This window comes from Chrysoperla carnea, chromosome 2 (assembly GCF_905475395.1).
Source record: "Chrysoperla carnea chromosome 2, inChrCarn1.1, whole genome shotgun sequence".
In the NCBI taxonomy this organism is placed as follows: domain Eukaryota; kingdom Metazoa; phylum Arthropoda; class Insecta; order Neuroptera; family Chrysopidae; genus Chrysoperla; species Chrysoperla carnea.
In genome coordinates, this window is record NC_058338.1 from 68,362,097 (window position 1) to 68,373,479 (window position 11,383).

General features: G+C 30.8%; 1 protein-coding gene across 1 annotated transcript; it reads right to left on the reverse strand.

The window, feature by feature from the left end:
• Window positions 1-323: 323 nt before the first annotated feature.
• LOC123294218 (sodium-coupled monocarboxylate transporter 1-like) lies at window positions 324-8,796 on the reverse strand. Its single transcript, XM_044875332.1, has 13 exons — window positions 8,615-8,796; window positions 7,725-7,884; window positions 7,119-7,184; window positions 6,747-6,798; window positions 5,768-5,835; window positions 5,538-5,692; window positions 3,749-3,889; window positions 3,323-3,431; window positions 2,550-2,840; window positions 2,399-2,485; window positions 1,258-1,442; window positions 995-1,196; window positions 324-431 (listed from the first exon to the last, which is right to left on the reverse strand). Exons 1-13 carry the CDS (start codon window positions 8,794-8,796, stop codon window positions 339-341), a joined length of 1,791 nt encoding a protein of 596 aa, XP_044731267.1. The 3' UTR covers window positions 324-338.
• Between the last annotated feature and the right edge of the window lie 2,587 nt (window positions 8,797-11,383).

Consider the following 11,383-nt stretch of genomic DNA (forward strand, 5'->3'; position numbering starts at 1 on the left):
GTCCAAAGAGATAGGAGTAAAAATTGGGCTTAGCTGGATGAGTTAATCGGGATGAGTTTAGTGGGCAGGCAAAGCATTGAATAGGTATTAATGAATTGGAGCTACGTTCCCACAGGATAACGTCTGTTGGGTCCGCTAGTATATATCTAAATAAAAAAAATAAAAATGCATTACATATTATAAAATAAAATTTTTATAAAATAATTCGAATATTTATCTAATTTTTCTTTAACAACTTTTTGTTTTGGATCGCTTAATTATATTATTTAATTTATATGTAGTTAAATCAATTTGATTTATAAATTTTTTTTTTCACTTGATATTAGATAATTGTCTTGTTATGTACAATTTTCTTTTTCAATGAAACTTGATTCTTTTCTCCTATTTAATAAATCAACAGCCTCCGCCATGCATACATTCGTTCCAAATTTCTGAAATTCATAAAAAAATTAGTAGCTAAGTTTTTTTATATTATGTGTTAGTGCCAATAATTATTACGAATTGCAATAAAATATAAGAATTATTTTGTCAAAAACACGTAAGAAACATTTAGATTTAATAATTTAAAGAAATAGTATGCTAAACTAAGTGACAACCGAGCCAATATTGACTCACCTAGATAGAGAATGTTGAACATTGGGCAAAGCTTGAAATTAAGACTGGCTTATTCACATCGAATAACTACATCAAGGTTTCAGATATTGACTCAAGCTTGGTTTTCAGTCTTCACTTAAGTTTTAAACTTGGTTCATTAAACTGGTCACGGTTTAGATAAGTGGCGTAAAATCATGGCGTGATTTTTGCACAAGAGCTGGTAAGGCAAGGCTTAGCAAACTAATACTAGTCGAATCTCGATTTCATTTACCAGCTTGGCTTTTTTTTGGAAATTTTATATACCCCACGAAAATGATGATTTTAGTGAAATAAGGGCAATTGGCCATTTGTTGCACGAAAGTGCTAAAGAAACAGAAAGGTGATTTATATTATATAATACCTCATTATATTGCTGCTTAGTTTCAGATGGTCTCTTATCAGAAGTTTTTGGTCTCAAAAATGGTGCTAATAGTAAGGGATCCACGTCTTCAATTTTATTAAAGCCAGTTAAGTAACTTATTATAAAACCCACAGCTACCGTATATATTGTACCAATTGCTGTGTACAATACAAACGTTAATCGATACAAGTAGAATACATTCCTGTGAAAAATATAAAAGTTATAATTTTTATTTTTAAAATTGGGGGCCAATAATAGTTTACGTTTCATCGTCGTCATCCATTCTTGGTGAAGTTGTGGTTAAAGGTTCCGTAATATTAAATGTACAACCATCTGTGTAAATAGGCTTCTCTGGGTAACGCATATTACCCGATGCCAACATTGATTGAGCACCAAAACAAATCCAACCCATAAAAATCAGACCACTTGAACCTGCATACAAGGCCCCCTAAAACATAATATTTCATTATTAAGGCAGTACGAGTCCCAAGGAAAATTTAAACTTGTGGTTGAATTTAAACTTGTGGTTTGGTATAACTTCATTAATGTAGACGAAAAATAAAAATAAAATTTTTCGATATCTGACTCGGTTTTCAAAATATCGAAAACTAAATAATTAAACAAAATTTTTCAATTTTCGATATTTGGAAAATTACTTCAGATATCGAAACATTTTATTCTTATGTTTCGTCTTATATTGCCAAGTTATAACATAATTATCACAACGGGCTCATACATTCTTAATTAGTCGGACACAACGGGTTTATTTGTTTTCAATAAGTTATTAAGGTTTTAACTTTATTTTAATTATTATTTTTTTTAATTTCCACCGACTAGTTTTGGAGCAATCTATTAGCACATATTATCCATCTACCGTTTTCCCATAAGACCAATGTTAAATATGCCTACTTTTGAAGTCATTTATTTATTTAAATAGTCGGGCAACCCCCCCCCCCCCTTTTTTTTTTCAGAAATGGTTTAAACTTAGTCCAACTTCATATAAAAAAATCAAACCTCTTATTCAAAATTGCCTTGGCACTCGTACATCCTTAATCGATAAATTAAACCATAAAGGTACTCCTTCTGAGACAACGAACATTCGGGAAAGCTCTTGATTGTTCGATGTTCTTTTAGTTGTTATTTTGGCCTTGAAAACTGTTTTGACGTTATCTATCAACGCAATATTATACTGCTGGAGTTTCCTGACTTTTAAGCATTAGTGTAACGAACAGGAGTGAAACAAATTATTTATGGCAATTTTAGTAATTCATTTTAAAAACTTCTGCTTTTATTTTACTAGTGTGGTATAAGTAATTAGGTAAGATAGTTTTCGAGATTGAAGTTTTTTATATTCAAAATTGGTGTTTTATCGCTTCGCTATAATTATTTATTGAAACTACTTACCTTTGCATTTACCCATGGAAAAAGGACGCCTAGAATAAATACACCAAGTAAGGGACCAGATGAAATTGAAGACAAAGCTGCGTATAACTAAAAAAAAACTTTTTCAGTTACTGAAACAAACAACTTCCTTATGTAAAAAAAATGTACGTACTTGTAATATTTGTCCTAATTTTTCAACGATGGCAGCTAATCCAACTGTAAGAACTCCCGAAACAAAAACCACTGTTTTTACAATGATTTGTTCTTGTTTTGGTGTTAAATTCGTAAAAATGGGCTTAAAACAATCTTCTAATAACACAGCTGCCAACGAATTTAAACCACTTGATAAAGAACTAAGTGATGCACTAAAAACACCAGCTAAAAATAATCCAGATGTTCCGGGGTAATTTTTTAAAGTGTCAATAACTAACAGTGGTAAAAGTTGATCCTTTGCAGATACAATCTAAAACTCGACATTTCAAAAGTAATTATTGTTTTTAGAAGTTATTACCCCATTGACATTAGAGTACATAGACTGAGCTATATCTTTCCGTACAAAAGGAGGTGTGCCAATATCTGAGAATAGTCAAAAGAATATAGGGACATTTATTAAAAAAAATGTACATTGAATATAGGGACATTTATCAAAAAAACATACATTGAATGTCAAATTTTCATTTCACAAAATATTTTACTTACAAAATCGTGATTTCACTGAACTTTTTCGTTTTTTACTTAAAAAAATATTTATCACGTATCACTTTACATTTTTTCTTACGAATCTACAATGGCAAGTATGACAACAACACTTTCTTTTGACATTTCTACTACTCCGCTATGATGGATTTGACTTAAGCAATTACCTCAGATGTTGGCATGCTTAAAATCGTTTGACGCTCAGTCTATGTAACTTAATGCTCTAAGGATTACCCTTTTTATGCTAACCTTTGTTGAAACGGGATCACAATTGAAATATGTTGCAAAAATAACTAAGCCTGAATAACAGCATAATCCAATAAATGTTGTTTTACATATCAAAAATAACCATACTGCCCTAAAAAAGTATCGGAAAAGAAAAACCGTTAGGTTATAACCTCATAACTGCCTACAGTCAAAATCGATTATGTCCACATCGCATCATAGTGTTAATAGGAGCTTAATTGGTGGCTTTTCACTAAAATCATGGTTGGGACACAACTTAATATTTTTCTGAAGAAATTTTTTGTTCTTAGATTCGTGGATATTATTTTTTGAAAGTATTCATACTTTTGATCCCAGATCAAAATATGGTAAACAAATTCTGAGAATTTGAAACTGTTCTACTGTAATAACATTCATTAGGATTCAAAATATGTAATTACGGCTACTCACATTTTCGCGTCTTTTAGGGTAGGTAAAGAAACATATCTTTGCAACATTACTTGACTCATAATTCCATCATTCAGGAAAGTTAATGTTCCTCCAAATACCATTGCAGGAAACGTTAATCGTTTAGTTAAACTTAATTCCATACTGAAAATAAGTTATAAAAATTTACACATTTTTTTATAATCCAGTAAATATGTATGAAAATATGGGGTTGCTGTGCAAAAGGTCGGGTAGTTTTGATTTTTGGATATGTTGTTAGTGTTGAGCCCATGACTTAAAATCCAAGTTTTCCACCTCGGGGTGCCAAGGCGCGCCGCAGGGCGCGCCACTTTTTAATGAAATATAAAAAACTTTAACCATTCCTAAGTGAAATCTCGCGAACGGTTTATTTTACAGAAAATATTATTTTAATAAATGAAAGGGTAATAAATTTGTGACAGTTTAAGCCGAACACCAGGTTTGTAGCGTAAATAATGGCTGAATTATAGATCTTCAAAATAAATTAACTAAGATAATTGGGATCAATGATATAGGTTGGTAAACCTGCATTATTAATTGATCAGCTGAGTGTTAGTAGTTTAGTAAAAACAAATTAATTCTATTGTCATGTTATTGTCAGATTTGTTGTTTAAAATGATCTGAATGTTCGTGCATGAATGGGGCTCTTGAATGGGGCTGGGTATTTACCAGATTTGGGCTCTCTCCCCTCAAAATGGACAGAGATGCAGCTCCTGAATCCCTTCTTAAAATGATATCTTGCAATTGTAAGAAAGCGTGCAAGAACTCATGTGGTTGCCGTAAAGCTGGTCTTCTCTATGCACCTGTTCTCTAGGAGAATCTTGCGAAAACGTTTCGGAAAAAAATCCGTTTGAGGGGAGCTTTGAAGACGAAGACGATATGCTGGCGTCAATAAATAACTCTAAACATGAAGATATAGGAGAGTTAAATTTTCCACTGGATGAAGAGAACAAGGAGCATCAGGAAGAGCTTGAGCATTTCCATCCTGGCCCATCAAAAATGCGAAAACTTTAAATAGATACTGTTATCGTTATTTGTAACAAATACTTCCAAAGTGTACTGTATTGTTTTAACTAAATAGGACATTCATTGATAAAAAAATGTTAATATATAACTCCTACAAACACACTTTTCATTCTTTCTTTCATAATTTTATTAATACTTTCTTTTATTCTTTTATAGCAAATAAACTAACATACACAATTAATTTATACGGCGTTTGATTTAAACAATTATATTGTGGAAATATTTTTAAAAAATCACGATTTTCACAAATCTTTGAAAAATTGGTTTATTTTGAAGGTTTGTATTTCAGCCATTATTTACGCTACAAACCTGGTGTTGGGCTTAAACTGTCACAAATTTATTACCCTTTAATTTATTAAAATAATATTTTCTGTAAAATAAACCGTTCGCGAGATTTCACTTAGGAATGGTCAAATTTTCGATATTTCATTAAAAAGTGCCGCGCTCCGCGGCGCGCCTTGGCACCCCGAGGTGGAAAACTTGGATTTTAAGTCATGGGCCTAACACTAACAACATAGGAAAAAATCAAAACTACCCGACCTTTTGCATACCACAATGTATTATTTTACTGAACTATTATTTTATATTAAAATAACTAAATGCGTGGCCGATTTAAAATATATCTGACGAAGATTGGACGAATGTTTGGTAGAAATTCATTTTTAAGTGAAATACGGGACCTTCCTTATTAAAAATATTTAAACAGTTACTATAATTGTTATACGATACAAAAAAAGTATATTCTTACTCTGGATATTCTAATCTACCACTGGCTCCATTACGCTCGATTATCGTACCCAATCCTCCAACTTCCCAAGTCGCTTTTGCTACAACTAAAATTACTGAACTCACCATTAAAAATGCTTGTAGAAAATCGGTCCATACTACAGCACGTATTCCCCCCTAAAAATTGTAGATACATTAAAATTTTTTAAAATTTTATTATGAATTATAAATATAAATTATTAGAATAATTACCACACAAGTGTAGAAAATACACACCGCGCAGACAACTGGAGTTATGATATGTGTATTTATACCAGTTACTAAAACCAAAAAAATCTTTGTGAGTAATATAAAATAGATTATATTACTTTTGGTTTTTTAGACAGGTGTTTATAGCATCTTCAACCGCCCTTAAAGTGCCACTTACACTTTCTTGTGCCGCGAATAAACCTTGCAATAACTATTTCTTCTTCTTTTTATGCGTAGAAAATTATTTTCGCTTTTGTTTGAAGCCGAAAGTTTTTTCTTTCTAGTTTATAGTCATGTTTACATTGGCCGCCCTATTGGCTTGGCCTTGGTTATCGCAAATATACTTATACTTATAATACATATTTATTAAATAATACAAAAATATCGATACAAATAATACATTTATTGCTGACTTTACATATTTTTAACTTATAATAGTTAAGTTTTTTTATTATATAAATTTTTTAAATTATATAATTTAGTTTAATTTTTTGCTTCGGGATTATTGTGCCTTCGGGACTATTATAAGCGAGTGAATCGTTTATATCGTAATAATCCATAACATTAATACTTTCCATTGACAACAATGCTAATAATCTCGTTTGTGACATAGTTCTACGAAGAAATGCAAGAAAATATTCGCAACGCGAGGTTTATGTACGGACAAATGTCTTAGGCGACCTTTTTGTTAATTATTTCACGTATTCTTGAGTTTGCAGAAATCCTCGAAAAATGTAACTGCTCATTTCCGAAATTTGTGACATCAGCAGGAAAATCACTTATGATATTGGCTTTGCCATATCGATAAAAAAAGAAAATTGCGCCGCTTCCAAAATTTTCCTGCATTAGACAATAGTCTAATTAGCCCTTACGTAAATACACCTCTGTTCTTTACAATATACCTTTGGCCATTTTCATCAAATACATCATAAAATAATCATCCAAACTTAATTGTGATTTTTTCTATAAAATTTTAACTTACCATGATTGAGAGCCAATGCAGGTACATAGATTACTATGGGAAGCCATATTATCTGAAAGATAACCAAATAATAATATTATTGATTACCGGAACCTGCCACTTGTGATCGGCATGCCTAATAAACAGAAATATTTATACTATATCTCCTAGTCTTTGCTGAAAATGCTAAATTGGTTCATGTCCTAAAAAAATACTATGTTCTAAGCCGTAAAAGACAGAAGAAATATTTCACAGCAAAAACTGTCTTTTTACAAATTTAAAAAGTTTTGAAACTTTTGATAAATCTAATAGATTTGATAAACGCAATTTTATGTCAATGAACTCTGATAAACTCTTCTTATATGTAAATTTGATCGCTATTTTGATACTTACCAGACTGACAACGAATAAAACTGATCCAAGCCGTCGCAATGATTTATCAAATCTTCTTTCTAAATACTAAAAAAAAGGATATTTAATAGAAAATTATACGTTATTGTACAAGAAATTGGCTAACATTCAGAGATGATCAAAATCTAGGCTTTAGACTGTTGGAGCTTTGGCAGTCCAATGTCAGTAGATCCCATATAAAAGTAAAAAGATGTGATTAATTTATTTTTAAAAGATGCGACATTCCTATGTTATGACTAAGCTACTTTTTAAGTTAAGTAACCAGGAAAATTGAGTGTCTTTTTGTGTATTTTTAATCCCCCGAACCAAAAAAGGGATGTTATAAGTTTGACCGCTATGTGTTTCTGTCTGTCTGTGCTATGTTTCGAGTGCGAGTTTAGGGCTCCATACCCGGAACAACTACAAACAGGCGATGATTCTCAAAATCGGCCCAGTTTGGACAGGCTCTGATAAATAAGGTAATTTATTGGAGAGTGTTCTCAGATACGATTCCGGTGCGAGCTTAGTACCCGAAAAATTTCTCGGGGTGTTTTTAAATTTTGTCAATTTTACTTGTCCGAATAAAAGAAATCACTTACAATCACTCACCTCATACGTTGAAGTTAATCGCAACTCCATAAAAACTGGTATAAATATATAATTGCTAATCAATCCGATAAATATACCACTTGTTTGTATATATAAATATTGTATTCCAAATGTATACATTTCAGTAGGGTAGCCCAAAAATGCAATGCCAGAAATATTGCTACGAAATAAATTTTGAAATTTATAATTTCCTTATATCAAACCATATAGTATACCCTGAAGCTAATAATTGACAGGCAAAAATTCGTCTTAGATAAAAATATAAGGAATTGCAAGTTTAAGCAAGACCTTTGCTTTGAGACTGAAATCGACAACTGTGTAAAGTAAAATAAACGGGATGTATTTACACCGAAATGCGCTTACAAATCAAGGCAAAAACTTGTTTTTTCGAAACGTTATAGTTTTGGAACGAAGAGGTTAGCTGTGGACATATTTTTTTATCAAGAGGATGCAAATGTCGTAATACAAGTAAAAACGTACTTTTTCTCGAGTGATTACTAACCCAAATAAAAAATGTTTTAAGTTTATCACAACGAAGCCACACGAAGTCTCTTTCTGCTACTGTTTATAATTCTTGTAAAAAAGAGTCTTGAATTGTGGTCTGGTAGTTTTGCAATATCTGGTTAAGATGTTTTCTCATATTTATTTGAGAATCATGTATGCATTTGAGGATAATTTTACTGTAAACTTTAAGTTAGATAACGATATTAACAACTTTTGTTCCACATTTTTTGAAAAAACTTTTGGAAAATTGAGGATAGTAGTGCGTAATGTAGAAAAAAAATAGTTTAATTCAAAAGTTATTTCTATTTTGATAAATAGATTTATAATAAAAAATAGATTTACTATCCAGACTGGCAAAATTGATGAGTTTTATATTTTTAACGTACCTGACAACAAGTGAAATTGCTACCGGCCATAAAGTCATATCATTGTCTCCAATTAAATAATCTTGTACATTTTTCGATACTCTAATAAATCCAAAATATACACCGATAAATATACATATCAATAACATTATAAGAAACACCAAATAATCTGGCCAAGCGAATACATTTTTTGGAATATCCATTATTGTTGGATACAAAGTATTTCCTTGTACACAAACAGGATAATATTAATAGATGGACGCGCCAAATAATATAAAAATTGGAGTACGCTAGTGAATTGAAATAATAATAAATGATATAAATTAAGATTTATTTTCAACATCAGAATAATAAAATAAAATCAGTTTAAAATATTATCTTTATTGTAATGGATAACAAAAGCAGAATTCATCCTTAAATAAATAATCAATTATAAATCATAAATTTAATGCGTGTGTTTGAGCCTATTGTTATTATGTTCAATAAAAAAGTCATGAGAATGGAAACTATGTTCTGCAAATAATACGATAGACTGTTGTACCTTGAATCACATTTAACATTTTATGATTTTTCAATTATGCTTTCAAATATAGTAATGGAAATAGTTTGTGCTTATAGCATCATAATTCCTATCATAATATATATTTTTAGAATTTCAATATTAACAAATCGCATAGGTCGATTTTAACAGAAACAATTGAAAACAAACAATTAACAGAGTTAACTGTTGAAATAGCCTGTACAGAAAGTCTTGAATGTCAGTGCTTGCGTTATTTTTTATAAATTAGAACAGTTTAAAAAGCGGCCGTCATTTATTTGGTTTTCGAAAGTATTTGTCAGAATTTTTTAATCGGATTTCACAAGACTACTAGAATATTTTACAAGATTACTAGTTGAAGCTACCTATAACAATTTAAAGTACCTATTTTCTTGAACCAAGAAAATATTTACTTATTAAAACGATATTTTCTTGTAACTAGTACTTTTTTTACTATTTTTCATAGTCAGCAATATCTTTCAAGAATCTTCAGGGTAATCTGAAATTCATTGCCTTCAAGGTACAACAGTTTACCGTATTATAAGATAAATTAAATTTAGAACTATTTTTCCTATTTTAAGAATAAATTTTATCAATATTCTTGAACGACGTCACAGGTGTTCTATTAACAAAGGAAAATATTCCAGGTAATTGAAACTTAGCTGATCATTTTTTATTTGCCATTTTAATGTTCTTTTTTTCTCTTAAGCCCTACTGTTCACGATTAAAATACTGTAAACAAGTCTTAAACTAGTTTTAAACCGGTTACATGTGGTTGGTTATCTTTATACAGGGCGTTCTGTTATTAACTGCAGATCGTTATCCTGCAGAATAAGCTCATAAAGACGAAGGAAAAAGTTATTTTCCACTTTTGGATATGAGGCCTACTTTGCGAGATAATTAACAAAATAAATTAATATATCTTTAGCGAATCACAGTTCAATAACATTTTGAATGAAACCAATAAGACACTACTTAAAGAGAGGATGTGTTTTATCATAGTGGAAGGCGTCTCTAAATGCAAAATTATTACAAAAAAAACTCTATTTGGCTACTTTTGTTATAATAAAAACTAACCCATTAAAACCTACACTACGTTTCTTGGTAAATTAAGTGTTGTACGCAACTAATTGTGCGCATATCACATACGTTAGGCATATATTTGGCAAGACGGACAATTGTCCGTTTTGATAAATATATGCTGAGATACACATACACCGAGACAAACCAAAGTATGTATGTTGTGTGTTGAAGTTGTAAAGTGATACAATGTTTAAGATTTTGTGTTCTGTATAACACAATTAATTCCCCCCTGCCCCGTACCTATATTAATGTATAATTTGATACCTCCCACATCTAACTGGCTATTGGTGATTTATATTTTTGTTTTCTTTATGAATAATAACAACAAAATATTTTTTTTAGTATTCACTACCCAATTAAATCAATTATTGTTTTATGATAGTCTCCTCTAAGTGACACCTACTAATTTAATGAATTTGATAGGTTTGTGAATTCATAAATCTTTCTATTTTCGCATTGGCACATCTCCCGAATCTGGCCTCAGATCGAAATTTGGTAAAGAGCTTTTTTGTTCGTCTTTATGAGCTTATTCTGTAGGCCAACGATCTGCAGTTAATAACGGAACGCCCTGTATATAAATATCTCATGTCACGATGTCACATTTATGTTTCTGTACCTTCTCTTGCGAACGTAATTTAAATCCGATTTGAATAAAATTTGGTTTCAAGAAGGGCTTTGATATTTGAAAAGTCAAGTTCGTTAATGAGAAAATCGACTGATAAACCCGAGGTGGATAGGGGGTGTTGCGCAAAGAATAAAATTTTGAATTTTTTCGAAATAAAAAATGTTTTTGTATTTTTTGATCAGTTTTCAGCAATAAGGCACTCTTGTGATTTATTCTCTAGGCGCTTAGTTTTAGAAATAAAAATTCTTGGAAACCTAAATATGTAATATTCGATTTTAAGAAGAATGTGTTGTTTTTCAATCTTCGAGGGAATTTGCTTAGCTAACGCTGTTCCTGCCCTACCAAGTTTTTTTCACTTCTAGAAAATATTATCTACTTTTTAGTTCAGCTAGTTGCAAAAGCGAATTTCATTGACATTGGGAAAAATAGAACTCTAAGAGTTCAGAGGGAAATTTTTTTTTAATTAAATAGTAACCATTGAAATTATCGGAGTAGACAAGAAATGTTTTTTGAAGGGATTCTAACAAATGACGCGGTTGACGTT

Bases quoted from the DNA above. Each gene is read 5' to 3' on its own strand.
- LOC123294218 (XM_044875332.1), bottom strand. From the start codon at position 8,796: ATGGATATTCCAAAAAATGTATTCGCTTGGCCAGATTATTTGGTGTTT. The intron at 6,799-7,118 runs GTAAGTATCAAA...GTTATCTTTCAG, and splicing joins TTTTATTCGTTGTCAGTCTG to ATAATATGGCTTCCCATAGT. The intron at 5,693-5,767 runs GTAATTATTCTA...TACAATTTTTAG, and splicing joins GTATTTTCTACACTTGTGTG to GGGGGAATACGTGCTGTAGT.